This window comes from Canis lupus, chromosome 24 (assembly GCF_048164855.1).
Source record: "Canis lupus baileyi chromosome 24, mCanLup2.hap1, whole genome shotgun sequence".
In the NCBI taxonomy this organism is placed as follows: domain Eukaryota; kingdom Metazoa; phylum Chordata; class Mammalia; order Carnivora; family Canidae; genus Canis; species Canis lupus.
The window spans coordinates 31834950-31860035 of NC_132861.1; the positions used below are offsets into that span (position 1 = coordinate 31834950).

Below are 25086 nucleotides of genomic sequence, written 5' to 3' on the forward strand. Positions count from 1 at the left end.
AAAGATGGCACTGATTTCTAAGATACGATTTTTAAAAAGACAAATTAAACCTAAGTAGCCATAGCCTTTGTCATAGTATATCGTTGACCCTTGAATAATGTGGGGGTTGAGGATGTGAACCCCCTGCATAGTTGAAAACTCACATATAAATTTTGACTCCCTAAAAGCTTAATTACTAAGAACCTACTGTTGACCAGAAGCCTTACCAATAACATAGTTGATTAACAGATATTTTGTATGTTAAATGTATAATATACTGTATCCTCATAATAAAGTAAGCTAGAGAAAAGAAAATGTTATTAAGAAAATCATAAGGGAGAGAAAATGCACTTGTTATTTATTTTTTTAAAAATCCATGTATAAAAACAAACAAACAAACAAACAAACAAAAAAATCCATGTATAGGTATCATGCAGTTCAAATGCATGTTGTTCAAGGGTCAACTGCAATTTGCTTTTTCAAGCCTCATCTGCTAACCATTCAAGTTTTCTAGAAGCTACACAAAGACAAAAGAAGTCAGAATAGGTGCAGTTTTTTCACAGTAATTACTAGAAATTCAATCTATAATTCCTATGTTAGTTGAAACCACATTGCACTTCCCTCTTTCCTTCTCTTCCAATAATATTAACTGCAGATTTCTTATTGATTTAACATTTCTTTTCAACAGTATCATTAGTTTTCATTCACCAGGGGCCACTCCGGTGTGTGTGTGTGTGTGTGTGTGTGTGTGTGTGTGTGTGAGAGAGAGAGAGAGAGAGAGAGAGGGAGAGAGAGAGAGGTGCCTTCACAGAAAAGATGGTTTTTACTTCCTACTGCAGTAGGCCCTAAGTAGGCCTTTTCTTTTCTTTTCTTTTCTTTTCTTTTCTTTTCTTTTCTTTTCTTTTCTTTTCTTTTCTTAAGATTTTATTTATTTATTCACGAGAGACAGAGAGAGGCAGAGATATAGGCAGAGGGAGAAGCAGACTCCTTGTGGGGAACCTGATGTGGGACTCGATCCCTGGACCCTGGGATCATGACCTGAGCCAAAGGCAGATGCTCAACCACTGAGCCACCCAGGAGTCCCAGCCCTAAGTTTTCTGACAGACTGATAGGTGGCTGTAATTCATAAAAAGTGTTAAAATATAGACCATGTTCTCTGTGTGCTTATAGAATAGATTCTCAATAGCCTTTCTTCCTCCACACACTGACAGAGAATCCAAGTGGTTTCAGATCCTGATTACTTTGTTAAAAACCAACTGAGATTGTAGTCACAATGGTAACTGCTATTTATTGAGCACTTACTCTGTGCCAGGCACTGTGTGAGGCACTTTCCCAGCTTCCTAACAACCCACAAAGTAGACAATAGATCACTCTCATTTTACAGATGGTAAGACTGAGTCTTTGGGGGTTTGAGTAACTTGATGGGGCAACACAGTCTGTAAATGGGAGCTGTGATTCAAATCCTGCTCTCTGACCTTGGAATGATTAATAATAAATGACTTAGTTATTAATAAAAAACTCAAAAAAAAAAAAAAACTCCTCTCCACAATTGCCCTTGTCTGAAAACAGCTACTCTAAGGATGACAATTATCAATAACAATAACAAAACAAACAACAAATAAGCAAAAACAACCCCAAACAAAGACTAACGAGGATTGGCAAGGATGTGGACAAACTAGAAATCTTGTGCACTGCTCAGGGGGATGCAAACTGGTACAGCCACTCTGGAAAACAGTATGGAGTTTCCTTAAAAATTTAAAAACAGGGCAGCCCCGGTGGCCCAGCAGTTTAGTGCTGCCTTCAGCCCGGGGTATGATCCTGGAGACTCAGGATTGAGTCCCACGTCAGGCTTCTGCATGGAGCCTGCTTCTCCCTCTGCCTGTGTCTCTGCCTCTCTCTTTCTCTGTGCGTCTGCTGTGAATAAATAAATAAAATCTTTTTTAAAAATTTAAAAACAGAACTACCCTATAATCCAGTAATCCCACTTCTGGGTCTATACCCAGGGGAATTGAAAGCAATGTGTCAAGCAGGTATTAGTACACCCATGTTCACAGCAGTATTATTCACAATAATTGAAAGGTAGAAGCAAGCTGAGTATCCATCAACAGATGAATGGATATGGGGATCCCTGGGTGGCTCAGCGGTTTAGCGCTTGCTTTCGACCCAGGGAGTGATCCTGGAAATCCCGGATCAAGTCCCACATCAGGCTCCCTGCATGAAGCCTGCTTCTCCCTCTGCCTCTCTCTCTCTCTCTGTGTCTCTCATGAATAAATAAATAAAATATTTAAAAAAAAACAGATGAACAGATAAAATGTGGTATATCCATATACTGGAAAACTATTCATCCTTAAAAAGGAAAGAAATCCTTTCACATGCCACAGCATGGATGAACTTTGAAGACATTATGCTAAGTGAAATAAGCCTGGCACAAAAGGACAAATATTGCATGATTCTACTTATATGATGTGGCTATAGTAGCCACATACATAGATAGGAAATTCAGTAGTGTAGTGGTCACCAGTGGCTGGAGGAAAAGAAGGATGGGGAGTTTTTGTTTAAAGGGTATAGAATTTCAGTTTTGCCAGATGAAAAGAGTTCTGGAGAGGGATGATGGTAATGGTTTCACAATGCGAATATGCTTTACATTACAAAATTACATACTTCATAATGATCAAGATGGTAGATTTTGTATTGTGTATTTTACCACAATTTAAGAAGAAAAAAAAAAAACTACTCTGGCTGCTGTAATTCCCTGGCATAGGTCTTCAAGGGGCTGGAAATTTTTCCAGTCATGGGGTGTGTCCTGCTGGTTGGCCCATAGAGACAATAAACCAGTCTTAAATATCTCTCTGTGTGTCTCTGAGCCTCCATCCCAGTCTTATGAAGTAAATACTATATGGGATAAGTGGGTGAAACAAACATGGGTCTGCCCTCAGAGAGCTTCTAGTCAGTATGGGAGATGGTCATGTGGGCTCAGAGCGTTCTTGAGGGGGTCTGTGAAATGTCACCTTACCTGAGAAAATGTGATCTCTCCCCTCATAAGGCGGGCACTGGAGCCATCTGGGCCCCCTGTCTGGGAAGCTTCATTCAGAAAGCCTCTGGAAGACACAAAGAAACAACAGCATGTATATTCAGATGACTTCATCACAGCAGCATGTAGGGGACAGACACTATTTCTATCCACAAACTCTGATTAGAAAGGCATTCTGCTATGGATGGGGAAAGGCAAAGTTCGAGTTGGGATCTTAGCCTGAAAGAGCCATCTAACAAATTATTAAATTATGAGACCATAATTTAAATGATGAGTATGCTGGCAGGTGAAGCAGCTCATGGGGCACCACCTAGCAGACACTTTCCAAGTGGCAGGACTTCTGGCTTTGCCACTTAAGGTACAAAATCAAGACTATGATATGGATCCTTTTCCATCTTCAGCTTGTTTGCACAAGGCAGTGCTCCAAAGGACTGCTTTATCAGTACATATTCAAAGGGAATGAAAGATTTTTTTCTGATTTTGATTCTGAGCATATAGTTTCTATTTCATTTTGACCTTGTTTAATTTTTAAACAGTTTTCTCATGTTATGAGGCAAATTGTGCCTCTCCTCACCTCCAATTCATGTGTCGAAGTCTTAATCCCCAGTACTTCAGAATGTGACTGTATTTGCCTTTAAAGATGTGATTAAATGAAAATGAGGTCATTAACGTGGGCCCTATCTGATGAGTGGTGTCCCAGGGAAGAAATCAAGACATAGGCCTGAACAGAGAGAAGACCATGTAAGGACACAGGGAGAAGATGGCAATCTACAATCCAAGAAGAGAGGCCTCAGGAGAAATCAACCCTGCCACCACCTTGATCTTGGACTTCTGACCTCTGGAACTACTACTGAAGCCACCCAGTGCATGGTACTTGGTTATGGCAGCCCTAGCCATCTAATACCTCTCAGCTCATATTTATCCCTTATACACAGACCCAAGGAGTAGCAGACACACAGAGAGACCAGCTAATTACCCTCTCACATTACAAAATAAAAGTTTCCATTCCACTTTCTTGGTAATTTCCCACCCCCAGGAGCGGATCAGCTACCCTCACATGGCCAGCTGGGTGAAATCAGACGGATAAAATATGGTACATAAGTGGCATGCACAAACACCTCTGCTCTCCCACACCCCCAGCTGATGTTGATAATCCATCACCACATCCGATTCCACTACACAGATGTGCAATCCTTCTTAATACAGTGCCTCAGGCAAATATTTACAATGGACTCGAATGAGCAAACCAGTTGAAGTATTTACCATTCCCAAGTTAGACAACAAATATCTCTAATCTGGGAGTTTTATTTCTGAAAATAGTCAACTATCTTCCATTCGACTAACCCTCTCACAGGTAACAATTACTGATTTTGCACAAAATGTAAAAAGATATATTCTTACTACTGTAGCCTTCCTCAACGTCCCAGTAATAGCAATGGCCTTGCCACACCTTTGCCATCAGTTGGATGGATGGATGGATCTATCTATCTATTTACTTACTTATTTGAAAGATCTTGTTTTTAAGTAACCTCTCCACCCAACAATCCCTTATCTGAAGCCTCAGAACCAGATGAGTTTCAAAAGTCAGTAACATTTCTAGGAGGGTCTGGGGTATCTCTCTTAATCATAGTGATTGGTATTTCTATGGAAATTTCTAGGGAAAGGTGTGACTACTCATAGTAGTGGGACAGATAAAGATGATAAGCAACTCCTCCCACTTCTCTCTCATGACTCCCCTCCTCTCTGGCCCCACTGGACTATGCAATACTCCAGTGTGCATTCCATGCTTTCTGCCCCCAGCCTTTGCTCATGCTGCTTCCTTCACCTGGAATGTTCTCTCTTCATATCTCTTTCCATCAACCCCTTATCAATCTTCTCAGGCTCTGCCTCCATTAAGGCGTTTCTGGTTCTCTGCTCAGACCTAATCTGTCCCTTCTTTGAACTACCTAAGAACTTTGTTCATTTTAAGACACTGCCTTCATCTTATACTCTGGCTATCAGTGGATGCCTGAATTCACATACCAGATGCCAAGCATGCTGAAAATGCCCCATGCACGGCAGGCCCTTCAGGCTCACCTTCTGAACCAACACCTCCATGGTTGGTTCACAGACTCCATAGGCTAACAAGGTCAAGACCATGGACTCTGACCTCCTGGTATCAGCTAGCTTTGCTATGACCCATTTTATGGCTGCTGGGAACAATTCAAATCATGGTCATGGAGGGAGGGTGTGAGTCTGTGCAACACTAGATAAACAGAGTATGCCCAATGCATCACCTTGCATGTGCACAAGACTTTTATAAAGAAAGAAATGTGTTGGAATACAGCTGCCCATCCTAATGTGTTACCTAATTTAACCCTCACAAAAATGTCTAAGGGAAGGCATTTTCCTATCTTAAGACTAATACTCAGGTTTCAGAGGAGTTGGCTCAGACTAAAACAGATTAACTGAGGTTACCCAGGAGTAAGTGTTAGAGCTAAGATTTTTAATCTGGGTCTGACTGAGAGACCATTGCTCATTTAAATACCCCACACTTGCAAACCTGTAATATTTATGACTTTTTCTCACAAGTCACCTTCACCTCTACATTGATGAGGTCACATGCACAAATACACCTCACAGCTTACAAGAGTAAGCTCTTTTTATGTATTTATGTAAAATCAAATTTATGAGTCAAAAGGAAGTAAAACAACACTATGGTTAAAGGGCTTCCAAAAAAGCTCACTAATCCTTCTTCAGCTTTTCCTCCTGCAAATGATCTGAGTTGGACAAGTCTCGATTGAGAGTGGTCCTCCATTTTTAATACTGCTTTCAAATCCTAATTACCTAGGATGTGATTATTCTGACTGTGGGCCTTGTGTGCACTTTGTGTTTATTGACAATAAATAATTATTGATACACTTACTATTGCTGTTGATATATTGGTATCAATTTACTATTGATATACTTATTGATGTACTTAGTTACCCCCTACAGACTGATATCTTTCCCAGAAAGATAACTGAGGGAGGTGGGAAGTCAGGATGAACCAGAGAGGAAAGAGTCCTAGACTAGGAGTCAGAAAAACTAGGTTCCATAGCTGCCTGTGACTAATGACTAATTATTATGCAATCAAGTTAATTCCCTGCTCGGCTTCAGTTTCTGTATCTGTAAAAGTAAGGGTGGCTCTAGATTCTGAGAATCCTTTGGGCTTGTCATCTTTGCAGACCCAAGCCTTTTATAATATATAATGTATATAGTATAACAGGTTAGAAAGCCCTGCTGGTCTTTGGTATCACCAGAATTCCAGAATGGGGCATATTTTGTATTGCTCTGATATGATTTCAGATCCACTTGTTGGTTCATGACAAAGACTAAAAACCATGAAGTTGTTGTGAGAAGTAAAGCTGTTTTGCTGGGAGCGTGAGGTAAGCTGGAAGAGCGTGTCAACATCTGGTTATCTGTTCCGTTGCTCTTGATAAGAACTCAGTGGCTCAATTGCTGATGGCCTCCCTGGGTGTCTATCAATTAAAACATAAAGCAGCATTACCAAGAGTTTGTGAGGACTATCCAGGAGTGTTTGGTCTGGGCCAGGGGACTGGGTTCATCTAAACAGCCCTCCAAAGCCCTTGGGGGAATTAGCTTTTGCCTGGGCAAAGGCAACTCTTTACTCTTTAGAGCAGCCATCAGCTGGGGAATAAAGTCCTCTTGCTCACTAATGCTGGTGCCATTATTCCCTAGCAACGTGCTCTGGCAACAGGGGACTTCTACTTTTGCAACAGCCAAGCTGGAGGGCAGCTCTCAATTGGTTAAGCCATCTCTCTCAAGTACAAAGTTTGGACTTTCTTTCAGAGCCCCTTGACCAGAACAATAACGGGATTAATCTATCATTGTTTGGGAGTATATTGTTTCTTTATTGGTGTAATGAAAGGACATTATCCTGTATGCTACTGGTTTGTGAAATACCTGCAGTGAACATGGATTAAAGAAATAGCTGCCAAGAGAAACAGTCTTCTGAGCATGAATTTGCCATGAAACAAAGCAGTACTCTCAAAGCTTCCACCCTGCTCCTTATTCTTGCCAGTAGTTTAGAATTTAGTCTTCCTCGGGTATTGCCAGGGTGACCTATCTTTCTTAATTTTTTAAAATATTATTTACTTATTTATTTGAGGGAGAGAGAGTGTGTGTTCACAGGTGTGCACAAATGGGAGGAGAGGCAGAGAGGGAGAAGCAGACTCCCCTCTTAACAGGGACCCCGATGGGGTGTTGGATCCCAGGACCCTGAGATCATGACCTGAGCCAAAGGCAGATGCTTAAATGATTGAGCCACCCAGGCGCCCCCTTTTTAACTTTTTAAACAAATATGCTTGTCTTCCTTCTGAGTAGAGGAGAAATATATATTCATAAGTAGATAAACCCAGAAAACGCAAAAAGTAGAAAAATGAAGAAAATCATTCATAATCTCACCTGGGATTAATAATCCCAAACACATTCTGGGGTATTTCTTCCACACAGTTTTCTGCATGTAGCTACCCCCTCCCCCACCCCCCCGCGCCCCTGCCCCTATAATTGAAACTATGTTTCAATTACATTGTTGTACGTTCTGGTGGGGATTTTTTTTTTTTTCAATGATCATAACAGGTCTTTTCTTATGTTACTGAACTCTCCTTCTGAACATCCTGTTTACTGGTTTACCGGTGATGCTTCCTAGTTTATTTCCCAGTGGTGAGGCTCTGGGGCTGTTTCTCTAGTTGGCTATTACAGAACTTTTTTTTTTTTTTTTTTCCCCTCTCAACTTCAGCGCGTCTTTAAGGCCCATTCCCGCAAAGCCCGGGTGGCCCAGCGGCTGAGCGCCACCTGCAGCCCCAGGTGTGATCCTGGAGACCCAGGATCGAGTCCCACGTCGGGCTCCCTGCATGGAGCCTGCTTCTCCCTCTCCCTGGGTCTCTGCCCCTCTCTCTGTCTCTCATAAATAAAATCTTAAAAGAGAGAGAGAGAGAGAGCCATTCCCCTTACACAGAGCGCGGGGACAGCAGTGGAATCCAGGATAGAGAGCAATTTTGGAGTCTTTCGAGAGATCTAATTCCTTGACATTTAGAAAGACGATGGGGTCCACTCGCGTACCCAGGGAATTGCCTCCACCTTTGCAGGGCCCGCCCCACAGCCCCGGGAGCCCCGGGAGGCAGCTTCGCCCTTACCTGGGCAGCGCCAGCTCCGCCTCGGTGCGGCGCAGGGCGCCGACCACCGAGGGCAGCGCCAGGACCCCGTCCAGGTCGAACACGGCCGCCCGCAGCGCCATGACGGCCCCGGAGCCGCAGCCCGAGCCCTGCCGCCGAGCCTCCACCGCACTGGTCCGCCCGGGCCCCTCCCGGCCCCGCCCCTGGCCCCGCCCCCGCCCCGCGCCCCCGCCCCCGCCCCGCCCCGCCCCCCGGCCTAGTCCCCGCCCCCTATCCTGGTCCAGCGCCCGGAAGCCTGGATTCTATCTCCACCCCTTCCAGGCGCCGAAACCTGCGCCGCTGACCACTTCCAGCGAATTTGCCAGACTTTCACCAGCCTGCGCAGGCCTCAGAAAAAGAAAGTCTGAAAAAGAGCCAGAGGCCACAGACCCTTTGAAGCATGCGTGTGTGTGTGTGTATGTGTGTGTTGCCAAAAGTTTCATTCTGTATCTGGATCCTGTGATACTTGTTTCGGTTGGCATTCTGGATTCTGTTGATTGGGTTGGCATAGCCACTGAGCTAATAGTTTTGTTGCCCCTCCTTTTGATGCATATATTTACAGAGCCCTCCCTATGCTGAGCTCGCTCCCCTCCTCACACACGTTATCTGTCAAGGCAGAATGTGTTTCAGGAATAAAATACGCTCCAGATACCGTCCGCCAACTCAGAATACATTTATTCTGATCTCTTGTTGGAAGGAGGCTTAGAAGGAAAAATTGGGAGTACTTATTACTCCTCTGTACATTCTACTTGTACTAATGCTGCCTGAAAATGTTCCAGCTTTGTTTGAAATCAAATTCCATATTATTGGCTCCTTTGTTTCTGGACTTTGCTTAGGAGTGTCTGAGGTGTACTTGCCTACGGGTTGTTGCACTCTTCACGCCTTTGTACTATAGCTCTGTGAATTTTTTAAAAATTTTGTTTATTTATTCATGAGAGACACAGAGACAGAGGCAGAGACATAGGCAGAGGGAGAATCAGGCTCCCTGTGGGAAGCCCGATGTGGGACTCCATCCCAGGACCCCCAGATCATGTTGTGAGCCAAAGGCAGACAGACGCTCAACCCCTGAGTCACTCAGGTGCCCCTAGCTCTGTGAATTAAAACATCCTTTGGACCTTGTGTCATAGCTTGCCAGGAGCACACTTCAAGACACACACTAAAGACCTCTCTGTTGAGTGTGTCGTCTGTGAATTTACCCAAGCTATTTTCCTCCATTTAGCTAGAAGAATGTTGTGAAAGATCATCAGATACCTTACTAAAATCAAGAGGCATTGATTTACAACAATCTTTGTACCTACAAATCATCAGTCTGGTGAAGAAGAAAAATGAGTCTACTTTGGGTGTTTTGCTCTGGTGAAATATGACCATGTTTACTCCTCTTGCCTCATAACCTCTTTTGGGACCTGCCTGAGGCTGTTATTGGTGCTGAGATCCACTCCCACAAAGCAAAATAGAAAGCAGGAATTGCAGAGTCAACAATGGCAAATTTAGCAGGGAGAAAGGGAAAAAAAAGCCATTTGATTTTGGACTTGGATGACACGGGACAACCTCTTTCAGAACACTCTTAGAGGTTTTGGAGATAAAAGCTAGATTGCCCCAGGTTTGAAGACCTAGAGAGAGAGGTAAAGTGACTACAACAGTCTCTCAAGGAACTGGTGATCTCAAAAGCAAAACTGAGCTTTTAAAAAAAATAATGAAATAAAATTGCAACATGACTTGTAGGGTATGAACTCTCTTAAATTAATTCTCCAACTTAGATTTTCCTTCGGTCTCCAAACTTGCATATCTAACCTCTTACTCAATATTTCATCTTGAATATTCAACAGGTATTTCAAATTTATCATGACCAAAACAGAACTCTTGCTGCATCCCACCTCTCAAGCCTGTTTCCCCCAGCACATTCCTGGTCTTACTCAATGGCACCCCCATTCATTCAGTTACTTAGCCCAAAGAACTTGGAGCTGCTTCTGGATCCCTGGGTCCCGGCTAAGCCGTGTGTTCTTGAACTCAGTCCCAGTGCTGTCAGGTTGATTAGGGCAGAGGTAATAGCTTCTAGTTCAGTGGTGAGTTTGGGGAGTCTTTCTTAAAGGCTCACCCCAGAGTTCACTTCTCCACTGCTTTCAAAGGTTTTGTCAGTTCCTAATATCCTGTATTAAATATCTTTCTATTTAAATTACCTAGAGTGATTTCTGCTGTTTGACTGGTGTGGTACCATTTAGGAATACATATATGCATATGTTTGTAAACATAGCAAAGCAAAGAAGGACACGTGGACAGAATTGGATTTTGTAAATACCCCCTTTGGGAAGGAAAGTAAGAAACACAGAACATGAGACTCCATTTTAAGATGGGAATCATTGCCAGTTAAGAGGAAACTGTGAAACTATGACAGACCTTTCTTTATTCAGAGGTGGTACGCTAGTAAATTGATCTAGTCTGGAATATTTTATAATACATTATGAGTTACAGAACTTCCTTACTGAACTGCCTAGGCAAGGTTTAGAGTTCTCAATTGCATTTTGCTGTGCTTTTCTGTTTCTCATGGGTCACACTTCCCCTAGGTTTTCTGCAAAACCAAGGTAGAGGAAGGTTAAGAGCTCACTCAACTGGGCTATGGAAAGGGGGATCTTTTTGAAATATAAATCCCACCCTGTATGTCTGCTAATTTTAATATCCATAAAATATGTTTGAGGTAATAGCATGGAATCATAAAAATATAGCTAATGTAGAAGCACAGATTCAGAAATTATACCTCATGTCAATCACTAAGTTTACAGTGAACTCACAGTAAATTCATCAAGTTTTGTTTTGGATTTCCTGCCACTGCCACCCTTTCCCAGAACCTGCTAGACCTTGGTTTTCCAATGCTATTTTAAAACTCTATGTAACCCTATTGCCTCTCCTGCTGTAGGTGTTTGAATCAAGCAAAGTTAAAGTTATCTCTGGCAGTTTTCTAAACCCACATTCCATCTGAAGCTTTGTCTTTCGTAGGTGCAGCAAATGAATTTCTTTAATTAATAGATGTTGTATTCAGCACTTTCTGGGCACTTGGGATTTGTTGGTAAATAAAACAGACAAAAATCGGGACTAAGAAGCTCCCATTGTAGTGGAATGATGAGTTCGAGGAATTGCTAGTTGCTTCTGGGGCCATGAGAATGACATTAGAAATATTTGTGATGACTACTTGTCATTTTTCTTGGTTTTTTTTTTTTTTTTTGACTACCAAACATCTACAACTTTGTCCTACATTTGAAAAATTCTACAGTGGACATCTGTCATTCAGAGATGCACGATGTCCTTCGAAGATCTCTTCTCTACTTTCATAGTTCTCACATTTTGAGTTCTGCTTTCTCAAGCTAGACTCCATAAATACCATGCTTCCTGGGCTTCCTTAATGCTGATATATGACGTGGGCTCTGCGAGTTAACCTTCTGGGCTGAGATTTGGGTATGGAATGAACAACTTGAAGCAACAGATATGCCAGCTGGAACTTTCTTCCAGCAAGGGCATTAGTAGAAGGATCTGGTTTTTCTGGGGAGGATAATATGGAGCTTCTGCAGTCTAGTCCTATATACTCAGTATGGATGGAGAGGGGCACAATGGTGGCTTTGTAAAAATTGTACCATGGCATGGTTTTCTCTTCACTGGTGCTCTTCACTGAGAAAGCTTAGTATTGCACATGCTTTAAAAAAAAAAAAAACATATATTGAAGGTACATTCAGAGATGACAGGCAATAAATGGGTAACTGACAAGATGGCTACCATCCGAGTTCAAAAGAATTTGATTTCAAAATCCTGTGATTTGCCTAATTACCACATCAGTTCAGTTCATAGCACTGATGGGAAAGAAATGAGACTCTAAGGACTGAGAAGCGTCCCACAGCAAATACCAGGAAGCAGGGGAAGATGTTTCTCTTTCTCTAGCTGATGAACTTGTTTCTGCCTTAGCTAAAATCCTACAACAGCCTCACCTGAAGGATTTATCATGAGCCAGGTAAGCCAACTTTCTTCATGCCCCACCCTAACCCTCTCATTACCTCTAGACTTGAACCAGGGTTAGGTCTCCACATGTCCCAGCATACAGATTCCAGAGACAATCCTGGGAGAAGACACAGACACACCCCAAATCTACAAGATTCTGCTCATTGATGTCTGCAAGTTGGTGGTCATGCACAAAAATGGATTGTCAAGGGTGCTTGGGTGGCTGAGTAGGTCAAGCATCTGCCTTTGGCTTCAGGTCATCCTCCCAGTGTTCTGAGATTGAGCTCCATATAGGGCTTCCTGCTCAGTGGGGAGTCTGCTTCTCCTCTATCCCTCACCCTGTTAACGCTCTTTCTCTCAAGTAAATAAATAAAAGCTTTAAAAAAAAAATGTAGATTGTCAAGGTACTAGACCAAGAAGAGGAAGTTGAAATAAGATTTGGCAGACTGATGGGGGTATACTTCTTAGAAATTTTGGTGTAGTCTACAAGTTTAAACAGCTGGGAATGTGTATGTCAGAGCTCTCCAGGGAAATACAACAAGAGTTCAGAGTCTGAAGGCCTGAGAATAGGGGATAAGAGCCAGTGGTGTAAGTCCTGGTCTGAGTCTGAAACTTGGTGTCTAAAGGCAGGAGAAAAATGGAGGTTCCAGCTCAAGCAGATAAAACGGATTACCCTTCTTCCACCTTTTTGTTTGATTCAGGCCCTCAACAGATTGGATGGTGCTCAACTACATTGGGGAAGGCGATCCTCTTGACTTCATCTACTGATTCAAATGCTAATCTCTTCCAGAGACACCCTCAGAGACATGCCCAGAAAGAATGTTTTAGCAGCTATGTGGGCATCCCTTAATCTAGCCAAGTTGACACATAAAATTAATCATCACAGGGGTGCCTAGGTGGCTCAGTTGGTTAAGTGTCCGCCTTTGGTTTAGGTCATAATCTCAGGGTCCTCATATCAAGCGCTGAGTTGGGCTCCCTGCTCAGCAGGGAATCTGCTTCTCCCTCTGCCTCTGCACACCTCAACTCATGCTGTCTCAGATAAATGTTTATCTTAGATATTGTCTCTCAGATAAATAAATTAAAAAAAAGATTAACCATCACAGAGTGGTATTCACAGTTTGTTCAATGGTAGCCCATGCAAAGTTACTAGAAGACACCAGAAATTAGTATAGAGGAAGGGAACACTTGGGAAATAGAAATGTTGGAATGGAATTTTCTATGTACGATACTCCACCTTCTGCCTAATGTAAGAGAACTCTTGAGACACTCCTCCAAGGCCCTGAGAAATACATTGGTGTGGGAGGACTGTCATCTTGATTACAGGGGCCATGGGAAGTGGTTTGGACCTTGGGTGATGATACTTGAGTTAAGGAAACTTCTCAGTACATAACACATCATTGTTAGTCTTGAGAGGAAGAATCAAGAAGAAGCCTCCTAAACAAAGAAGCCTCCTAAATAAAATCCATTGCATATCTCTGGGAGAATCACAAGGGTTAGAACCACCACCAAAGACCATAATCATGCAGGGACCTTTGATTACCACCAAACTTTACCTAAGATGGATGGGTCTTAAAGAATGTCAATTTTTCATTGTAACTTGATTAGGTGACTCTAGCTATAGATGCCATTCCTGATGTGATCCTTACTGCTGCCATTGCCAAATGCCCAGCTCCCCAGCAGCAGTGCCAAATCCTGAGCTCTAGATAGGGTGCTCACATCCAGAGGCTTAAATTAGTCACTTGGTGGCAAGCCAATTACATTGAAATCCTTCCACAATGGAGAGGGCAGCAGTTTTTCTTTTATGGACTAGATGCTTCTTCTGGAGAATGGGTGAAGGGGATAGCTATAAACACCAGCTCTAACCTAATGATCTTTTATAACAGTGAGGGTGGTACCAGCCAACATTTTCTTCCTTACTTGGTTAATTTACTTTATTTTCTGCCCACCCCATTACTTTATACACGATGAACTTTTGATTTACTTTTGATGAACTTTATGATTTACTCTATAGGAAACAGAATTTCCAGATGACATTGTGTCAGGATGAGAGCAAGGATGGGCATTGCACAGAGAGGCTAGATACCGAGCTGGATGGAGTAACTGATGAGCCTAGAGATATGGGATTAGAACGAGCACTTTTTGTCTGTGAGGAATGGCTGCCTGATGTTAGTTAGTGTACTATATGTGTTTTCTTAGATTCTGTGTTTGTCTAGTTGGCAACTATTATTCACAGGGCCAAACTAATGGCCACAGTGTTTGCATCATCTCTGGGATCCAGTTTTCATGGAGGTACAAAATCATATTACAGGGACTCCTGGGTCGCTCCATGGTTGAGAGTCTGCCTTCGGCTCAGGGCATGATCCTGGGTCTGGGATCAAGTCCTGCATCGGGTTCCCTGCGAAGAGCGTGTTTCTTCCTCTATTTGTGTCTCTGCTTCTCTCTCTCTGTCTCTCATGAATAAATAAATAAAATCTTTAAAAAAAATTGTACAAACTCTCTAACCAACCCTGAGTCAACATCCCCAATCACTTCCTTTGTCTCTCACACACCAAGCCAACACTCCCCTGTACAAAAGAACCCCACAGCCAGATACTGGACAACTAGAGACTGTCCCTATACCCACAGCCTCCCACTATCCAACTGTAAGCTGCTCACTCTGGCCTGCCTTGCCTCTCTTGAAGAAACTCTAATAAATACTCTGGGAAATGCTCTCTCTTTAGGCTTCTCTGCCCCCTGGCTGGCCCTGGTGTCTCCCTGTGTGGCTTGCATGGCACACTGTGGTTTTTATTTCTAAGGACCTGTAAGTATTAACTTCTTCCTTTATGACAATCATTCCTGAGTCTACACGTCATGCCAAACTGAATCAAAACAAATTCCAGGGACAACTTTTAGAACAGTTACATGTAAGCATTTTTTTCCAAGGTGTAATTATGGCAAATTGGGTGTGCGTTATGTTAGGAGCCCAAAAGCTGGATTTGGGGGAGCTTTTTAGCATTTAAACTCATTTCAGATATTTTGGAAATGTTCCCATCTTGAAGGTCACAGAGCCCACTTTCTCCAAGGAGCTCAAAACACTGGATTCCTACTTCCTCAACCTTCCTTGCACCTCATTCATGGGCACATGCTTAATCAGATGCATCTGTCCCGACCTTTGTATTGGGGGCTAGTGACACAAGGAAGCAGGGATAGAGGAGAATTAATTCTGGCAGCAGCAGGAATGGTTGGTTTCCAGGGACAGCAGTGACAGCAGTACCAGTAATAGATGTTGCAAGGTTTTCCATCCAGTTCTACAACAGCAGGGCCTATCGTGCAGGTTAATGGCTTGTGATTTTGGCTGGTCTGGCAGATGCTCCAATAGTTCCTAGTTCCTCACCTATGCCCTAAGCGGGTTCTCCAGCTTTCTAAGTGCTTCTTTGAACTACCCATTGTCATTTAATAAAATCTGATTCTGCTTAAATTAATTAACAGGTTTTTATTACTTACAGCCAAGAACCCTATTTGATGTAAGCTATGGTTATTTCCTTCCTTACACACACACATACATACACCCCTCAATATGAAAGTACATATGGTGAAATATTAACATTTGTTAATTTTGAATAGTGAGAATATAGGTGTTTAGTGAATTCTTTTGTATTTAATGTCTTTTAATTTTCTCAGAAGATAATACTAGCAATCATATGCGTATATGTAAATGCACATGTATATTTATACACACATACTTACACATATATATAATGTATAATTTCACTGTTCTAGTCCTTTATGCTAACTCATTCACTCCCCACAACAAGCCTGTGTAGTAGGAACCAGTAGTCACATCTTCCTTTTACCAGAAAACTGAGGCACAGAAAGCTCTAGAAACCTACCCAAAACTACACAGCTTTTTTTGAAGTATAATTGACACATAATGTTATATTGGTTTTAGGTGTACCACATAATAATTTGAAATTTATATACATTACAAAATACCACAATAAGTGTAGTTACCATCTGTCACCATATAAAGTTATTACAAAATGATTGAGTATATGCCCTATGGTACTTTACATCCCTGTGACTTACTTATTTTATAACTGGAAGTTTATCCCTTTTAATGCCCTTCACCTATTTGACCCATCCCCCACCCCACCCCTCTGTCAACCACCAGTTTCTTTTCTGTATTTATAAGTCTGTTTCTGTTTGGTTTTCTATTTGCTTGTTCATCTGTTTTTTAGATTCCACGTATAAGTGAGATCATACGGTGTTCATCTTTGTCTGACTTATTTCATTTATCATTATACCCTCAAGCTCCATCTATGTTGTTGTGAATGTTGAGATTTCATTCTTTTTTTATGGCTGAGTAATATTCCATCATATGTATATATCTCATCTTTTTTTTTTTAATCAATTCCTTCTCTAATGGACACTGAGATTGCTTCCATTTCCTAGCTACTATAAATAATGCTGCATAGGGGTGCATATATCTTCTCCAATTAGTGTTTTCATTTTTTTCCCATAAATACCCAGAAGTAGAATTACTAGGTTGTAGGGTATTTCTATTTTTAATATTTTGGGGAAACACCATACTCTTCCACAGTGGCTGCACTTTACATTCTTACCAACAGTGCATTGAGTTCCTTTTTCTCCATATCCTTGCCAACACTTGTTATTTCTTGTCTTTTTTATTCTAGCCATACTGACAGGTGTGAGGTGGTATCTCTTTGTGGTTTTGGTTTGCATTTCCCTGATGATGAATGATGTTGAACATCTTTTTTTTTTTTAAGATTATTTATTTATTTATTCATGAGAGACACAAAGAGAAAGAGAGAGAGAGGCAGAGACACAGGCAGAGGGAGAAGCAGGCTCCATGCAGGGAGCCCAATGTGGGACTCGATCCTGGGTCTCCAGGATCACACCCTGGGCCGAAGGCAGCACTAAACTGCTGAGCCACCCAGGGATCCCAGTGTTGAGCATCTTTTGATGTGTCTATTGGCCATTCAGATGTCTTCTCTGAAAATATTTCTATTTGATTCTTCTGCCCATTTTTAATCAGATTATTTATGAGGTCTGGGTTTTTTTTTTCTGAGTTCTTTATATATCTTGGATCCCTTAACAGATATATCATTTGTAAATATCTTCTCTCATTTAGTAGGATGCCTTTTCCTTTTGTTGATGATTTCCTTCACTGTGCAAAAAACCACCCAGCTTTTAAGGAGCAAAGCCAGACGTCAAACCTTGGCAGTTATACTTGGGGCCCTTTGCTTTTAACAAAATAAGAGAGATGAGAAAACAAGTAGCTTGGTATAGGGGGCAGACCTCGAAGAGTGTTTTCAAGATGGAAAATGAGCTTTTTTATGGGCTGAGGAAAAGGATCAAGCAGGAGCAGTGGTGAAGATAAGAGAAAGCCTGGGGATAGTAGATAGTAGATAGGGATTCTATCAAGATCACAGAGGCCAAACTTCACCGTACAGGGAAGAGGAACAAGATTCCTGGTGAGACAGGAGGCAAGAGGTCGGTTTACGGTTTGGAGGATGACCTTGCTTCTCTGGGAAACCAAAGGCAAACTCACTGGCAAGGAAGCTGAGGAGGTGACAGGCAAGCTGCAGCCAAACCAGGTGGCAGCATGAGTGTCCCGTTGGTCCTATGGACAGCTGGCTGGGGGAGAGAGGTTTTCCTCCAGAGGAGAAAAGGAAGGAGAGATCCATAGGCTGGCTGACTCAGGACTCTGTCTTCAGTCTTATTCTACTTGAAATTATACTGCTCTCTTGATACACAGACCCAGGACCCAGGAGATCCCCCACTTTGAGGTCAGGGGGTCCAGGCAATGATCCCAGAGCACACAATCCTTCAGAGCAAAGAAAAAAGCACCTTAATAACTGGACAGAGGGAAAGCAAATCTGTTGTCTGTCCCCACTGGACACAGACTGAATAGTCACAGGCTCCTCCTCCCCTCCAGAGAGGGTGTGTGTGTGTGAGTGTGTGTGTGTGTGTGTGTGTGTGTGTGTGTGTGTTAGAGAGAGAGAGAGAGAGAGAGACGGAAAGAGAGACTGGGAGGGAGAGAGAGAGAGAGAGAGAATGAGAGCATGAGTCTGTGTGCTTGCCAAGCCAGCAGTCCCTCTTGTGGACTGGCTTGGCTTTCACTTGCAGAAGCCTTTGTGCCAGGCTCACCATGACACCCTCCTCTGTAGCACCTGCATGAAGCCTCTCTGAATGACAGAGCTGGGAGCCCCAGGCAAAGTGACCTGTCTGCAGAACTCGTGCAGCCCTCTCCAGGAAGCCTACTCGACTCTCAGAGTCAGGTCACCCTCATCTGCCAAGGAGTGTCCTGCTCCAGCATCTGTTGGACCACAAAATGAAGTCACCGAGCTCTGCTTTGCACCTGCCTTTCTATTTGGGGGGTACTTTTGTTGACTGACTAGGATTTCCAAACCAGGCTGGTTCTGTGTTCTTTCAAAGACCTCTCTTCTTCTGTGGCCACAGGTAAGAAAGGTGCTCTCAAAGCTTGTGTCAGGGGATGTGGGGGTGGGAACATTGTGTGTGGGGGGAGAGATCAAGGGGATACTAGCAGATTGGTGGCTTCTGGGTACTTTAGGAGGGGAGTATGTCAGAGTGCTGGAAGTCACCTGCTCATAGAAAAAATTTCATCTTCTGATTATCCCTGCCAGGGCTGTTCAGAGCCTAGTGATGCTCAACTCCTTCCACTGATGGTAGCTCAGTCTCAGGAGCTAGTGGCTTTTCTATATTAAGTCTGCTTCTATGTCTTTATTACTACTATTCCTTCATTTATTTATTCATGAAATAAACATTCTATATTCTTTAGTAAAGACTAACAGACATCAATAGTATATACTGACTTGGGAGGTAGCAAGTTCTTCATTGCTGGGGTTTTCTGAGGCTGAAATTTGTTGGAGAGGATTCCTACATCGGCTGATGTGCTAATCCAGATGACCTTTAAGATTCCATATGACCTTGAGGTGTTAAGCTTCTGTGATTGATCAATTTATTGAGCAGAGCAGATATACAAGCTAGAAATATGCTCTCTCTCCCCTAAGCACCTGGAATGAAATTATTTGGAAGAAGAAACAGTATCATTTCCTCTTATCAAGGGACTTCTTTGGGATATTGACAGTTGGGACAGAGTTGGGACCCTCATATGGGGGAGTGGGGGACAGGGTGCTGGATGGCAGAGATGGGCTGGCAGGATCTAAGCAGGTTTTCTGGAGAAGGTGATGCTTGTAAAAATAATAGAACATGGCCTGGTGGGTGGAAAGATGAAAATCAGCTGCAGTAGGAAGATGGACAAAGAAGCCAAATTACCTTGACTTACGGAACCAGGACTCAGGAGGTCGGCGTGGGGGTGGAGGGTGATCTGGTCATCCAAGTGTGTCAGCAGCAATAGTGGGGATGTTGGTGTCTGAGCCCTTAAATACAGTGTCTTTGGGGTAGGTTTCCATGTGCATCCCATTCACCCACTTTACAAACAGGGACATCACCCCACAGCCATCCTCTCCCCCAAACCTGCAATCCAGCAGCTTAAAGGATCAAAGGGTCCCAGGTTCTTTCTCTTTTAATATCTTTCTCAGGTGGAAGGTAACTCTAATTACTGTCAATTACCCGGGATAATTTCTCCTGTGGTTTCCAGTGACAAAGTAATGAAATTACCGTTGTGGGCTAATTACAAAGGAGGCAAATTTGAGGCATCTTGTAGGAATACATCCTCTAGAATCAATGGACTTTTATTCTTTTTTAAGATTTTATTTATTTATTCATGAGAGACACACAGAGAGAGGCAGAGACATAGGCAGAGGGAAAAGCAGGCTCTCTGCGGAGAGACTGATGCAGGACTTGGTCTCAGGACCCCAGCATTACACCCTGAGCCAGAGGCAGACTCTTAACCACTGAGCCACCCAGGTGCCCCCTCGATTGACTTCCATTTGCACATTCTTACAGAGGCCCAGCACATCTCTGGTTGGTTCTTTTATGATGCAATTTCAGCATGCTTGGGGGAAAAAATCTTTTATTTAGTGCACTTGACTGAGAGGTGAAACAAGTCATAGCCTTGGGATTTGTGGCCATGATATGGGTTAGAAGGAGGAGGGAGTGAATCTGCATGGAGAGGAAATTCCTAGAACCCTGGATCCAGGCAAACACGGCTTTGGGGTGGCACAGCTTTCTCTTCTCACCACTCATCTGCCACCAACCTCAGTACTGATAGTGGCTTAGCAGGGCAGTCAATAGTGCCAGGATCTATAGAACACATGGAAGTATGGACCAAGTTGCCCATACAAATTGCCCTTCTAGTTGGTGGCGCTGGGTAAAAGTTCAGCATATTATAGTTTGGAAGCTGAAGACTTGAGTTTGAATCCCAACTGTGTCGATTTTGAACCATACATTCCTGATCAAATCTTTTCTTAGCATTAGTATTTCTTTTACGTATGTGAAAGAGATAAAAAAAATCTCTTCCACTTACCCTTCTGGGGTGATATAAGGCTCAAATGAGATCAAAAGTGTGAAAATACCTTGTAAACCTTAAAACTACAAAGTGCAAGTTTTCTTAAGAAGATTTGGGCGTTATCATCAAAGGGGACCCTGGCATCCTCTTTCCCTGCACTTGCCCTTCTTGTTCTGTCACAGCTAACTCAAAGCAGTGAATCTTCAGGATATGTCCTGGTGTAGAGGAACAATTGAATTTTATAGCTCCTCTTCATTTTAACAAGCAAATGAAACTTCTAGATGATGGAGATGGTGTCAGGTAATAATTAGTCACTGACATCTCAGGTCAATTAGGGAGGCATGGGACACGTGAGATTCCTGTGTCATCCCGGGTAGAGAATGAAAGAGAGAAAAGGAACCAGAAAAGGAGTCCTGTGATTGTCAGGTTTTGAATGAATGTAGAAAGGTTAAAAAAAAAAAAAACCCACAAAAAACCCCTGCAAAAACCCACCTGTTCTGCAGCTTCCCCTGGGTATTAATGAAATTTGTCTCTGTTGTCAACACCAGGATCTATCTCCAAAATCAACTCAACTCAAGCATCTCTCGGGTGCTTATACAACATCAAATTCAAGGAAGAGCTTCCCAGTGTGAGGAGTTGTAAAAAGCACGGGACACCTCTGGAACTTGGGATGTCTCTGCATGGCTTTGAAACCAATGGGACTAAATGAATAAAGTCATGCCTCATAGCAGGGGTGGATGAGCAGATTAGAATTCTTCTTCCATCCTTTCTTGTCTACTGTGTCTCCCTCAAGGCCACATGTTCTCAATTCTTTGAGCCTAATGCCTGGCATATTATTGGCCCTATAATGGAAGAGGAAGTGGAAAGATGAATGAAAGCATAAATAATCAGATTATGGGAACAAGTATTCAATGTCATCTTGCTCCCTAAACTAAGCCATAAGCCTGGGTATCCTTCATAGATTCTTCTAGAACCCTCTTTCACTCCTGCGTAACATTCATGGGTGACCCTACATACCTAGAACCCATAAAGCAAACCCCTGTTATTATAAGGTCCGTACTTGAGGCTGAGATAACAGGTGAATGAGACACAGTCCCCATCCACAAAGAGCTCACAGTAGTGACTTCTGCTTCTCTTCCCAAGCCCCTGTCAACTTTTGTCTCCACTTTGGAGCCCATGTGAGGAATTCAGTGCTAGGATCTATTTTCTGTTCTCCTTTTTGTCTCAGCCCTAAGGTGATTCCCAGGAACACAGCTGACTTTTTTTTTGGGCGGGGGGGGGGGGGGGGGGATGAGTTTTGAGTATTTATTACCTATTTTTTTCTCAAGTCATTTTTTATTGTAGCAGAATATACGTAATTTACTCTTTTGACCATTTTTAATTGTACTGTTTAGTGACATGAAGAATCTTCACTTAATTGTGCAGCCATCACTTCCATCCATCTCCAGAGCTTTGCACTTTCCCCAACCAAAATTCTGACCCCATTAAACACTATCTCCCCACTCCTTACCTCTTCCCAGCCTTTGGCAGCCACTATTCTGTTTTATCCATTTGACTACTCTTAGGTAGTCAAATAAGTGAAGCATAATATTTGCACTTTGGTTTATTATTATTTATTATTTGGCTTATTTCACTTAGCATACTGTCTTTAAGGTTCAGCTATGTCCATAGACATATTAGATTTTTTCCTTTTTAAGTTTAAATAATACTTCACTGTATGTATACAACACATTCATTTATCCACTTGTCCACCAATGGGTATTTGGGTTGCTTCCACCTTTTTCACAGTGACTTTGATGACTTGCACTCCATGCAGATGGAGAAAAGGAGTCCTTTTTAAAAAAAGCTTTTTAATTGAAATTTTAGGTAGTTAACATACAGTGCGGTATTCATTTCTGGAGTAGAATTCAGTGATTCATCACTTATTTACAACACTCAGTGCTAGAAGAATGGAATCTTCAATCTACACATATTTGGGGGATGAGAGCCACTTCCCTCATTCCCACTGTGAGATGGAGGGAGGCACATAAGACACCAGCAGATGTCACCACTCAATTAAAAATACTTTATAATAATATTTAGTAGCTAGTACATGCTTATGGTACGAAGTTTGGAAAATATAGCAAAGTGTCAAAAAGAAGTAAGAATTGCCTCTAATGTCCACACCCGGATATAACACAGGTGATCTGTATATACACAGAAAAAAGGATTGGAAAAGAGCAGTTAGGTTGTCTTTGTCCACTGGGGCTGCTATAATAAAAAATAGCACAGATTGGGTGGCTTATAAACAACAGACATTCATTTCTTACCACTCTGGAGGCTGGAGAGTCTAAGACCAAGGTGCTGGCAGATTCGGTGTTTGATAGGAGCCTACTTACTTCCTGGTTCAGAGACAATGCTTTCTCCCTGTCCTCACATGGTAGAAGCAAGGAGGAAGCCTTCTGGGGTCTCTTTGATAAGAACACAGATCCCATTCATGAGGGCTCCACCCTCAAGACCCGATTACCTCCCAAAGCCCCCACCTCCTAATACCATCACATCAGGGAGTAGGGTTTCAGGATATGAATTTACTGGCAGAGGGGACTGCGAACATTCAGTCTATAGTACTGGTAATAATAGCTTTCTCCGGAAATAAATTAGCTGTGCTTGTTTCTCCTTGAGTCTGCTTTAGGAAGCCCCCAGGAGGCAGTCTCTGTACCTGCAAGGGTATGAGCCCCCAGACCCAGTCGCCGCAGCCCATGTGTGCCTCGGGAGCTAGAGAAGCAAAGGCAGCACACAGACCTCATGCACATGTGTGATGCGCAGGGAGATGTTAGTTCACGTACATATAAAGCCTCACTCCCATTAGAGAGCTCCTAATAATTAGGCTCCAGAATTTGTGGTTTGGACAGAAGCAGCTCTAGAGGGAGTTTGTATTGAGACAGCAAATCTATGGAGGAAGCTTCTCATTGCCAGGATCCCCTGCTCCGCCCCCCACCCCCCGTGTGCCCCTGGAGGGCCCCCTGGGAGAGCTGTGGACTGTTCTTTCTAGTCCCCAGAGAAGCCACTGGGGACTACCAGCCTTTTCCACCTGCCCTTTGGGGTTTTGGGGGGGCTGGGAAGAAATGCAGAACCCCTGAGTGAGGTAGGAGCCCCCAAGCAAGGAAATGTGGTCCAAGCGTGAGGTGTGATGTGGCACTGAGGGTGAGGGTGGCTGGTGGTCAGGGGCCAGATTCTCCTGAAAGGCACCAGAAATCAATGTAATTGTCAATTTCTCATGAGTCTTTGAGTTGAAACCTGAGAAAATCAACTCAGGATGGCCTTTCTTCCCAAACACACCCTGGAAAAGCCTATTAAAATAAGTAATTCCAACATGCTGAAATTCACATGGAACCCCTCCCACACCCCCTCTTCCTCTAGTTGGGCTCAAACCACAAATGCACGAGGCCATGGGGTCTTTGGGCCCCAATAACTGTAGCAGCCACCACTTCCCCTACCCAGGCCCCTGCAGTTCTCAGGAGCTGTAGTGGGCACGATCCCATTTGTTCCCTCCCTGCACCCGTCCTCAGGAGTAGGCAGGGCGAAGAGTGTCTATCCTTAACCATAGATAAGACAAAACTCCAGAGGGTTTGAGTGCCCTGTCCAAGCCCTGAGTCAGGACTCAGAGCCACATTCACAAACTCCGGGAGGGCAGCTGGGGTGGTGTGACAGGTTGGAGGAGAGATGGAACACCAGTGATGGAATTGCTGCTCTAAGACTAGGGACAGAGTGTGCTGGCGGATGTGAAGGAAGCAGATAGAAGAGGTTTCGTGACTCCTCCACTAATAATAATTCAGATTCCCCTCACACAGTTGGAGATTACATTTTAAAATCCCTCTCACTCATATTCTTTTTTCTTTTCAAATTGTGGTAAAATATGCATGACCTAAAAATTTACCGTTAGTGACATTCAAAATGTGCAAACATCACTGCTATCTAGTTCCAGAATATTCTCATCATCCAAAAAGAAAGCCCATGCCCATCATCTGTATTGAGAGTCAGCGCCCGGTCCTGAGGACATGGCTGGTGCCGGACACAGAGTCTGCATTTGATACATGCAAGGTGTACCTGAACCTGAGACATCCCCACTCTGCCAATAAGAAGTGTTGTTAAAAAGAAAAAAGTGCTAATTTGAATATGTAAACTTTTTAGGGTAATATTTAATGTTTTTTTTCTATTAACAGATGTTATAAATCACCTACTATATGTATTAATACATTAACTTAAAAATGTGGCTTTTCTCCAACTCCCCCTGTTACAAAACATTGAACACTCGCTCCAACCTTTGACATTAGTGTTATTCTCACCACAAGAACCATATCCACATTCTGGCCTTTGTCATTGTCCCTACTGTCTAAAGAAAGTTGGCTAATTTTTTTATTAATCCAGAAGGTATTCATTTTTTAATAATAACTCTTTTGAGGTACAGTTCACGTTACTATAAAATT

General features: G+C 42.8%; 1 protein-coding gene across 1 annotated transcript in view; it reads right to left on the minus strand.

Moving 5' to 3' along the window:
- The window catches only part of EPHX2 (epoxide hydrolase 2), a 62138-nt gene extending 53761 nt beyond the window's left edge, over nt 1–8377 (minus strand). The window contains exons 1-2 of the mRNA XM_072796186.1: nt 8188–8377; nt 2993–3077 (exon numbers count right to left, since the gene is read on the minus strand). Of these exons, the coding sequence (XP_072652287.1) occupies nt 2993–3077; nt 8188–8288 (186 nt within the window). The 5' untranslated portion in view covers nt 8289–8377. The remainder of the gene's footprint in view (nt 1–2992; nt 3078–8187) is intronic.
- Between the last annotated feature and the right edge of the window lie 16709 nt (nt 8378–25086).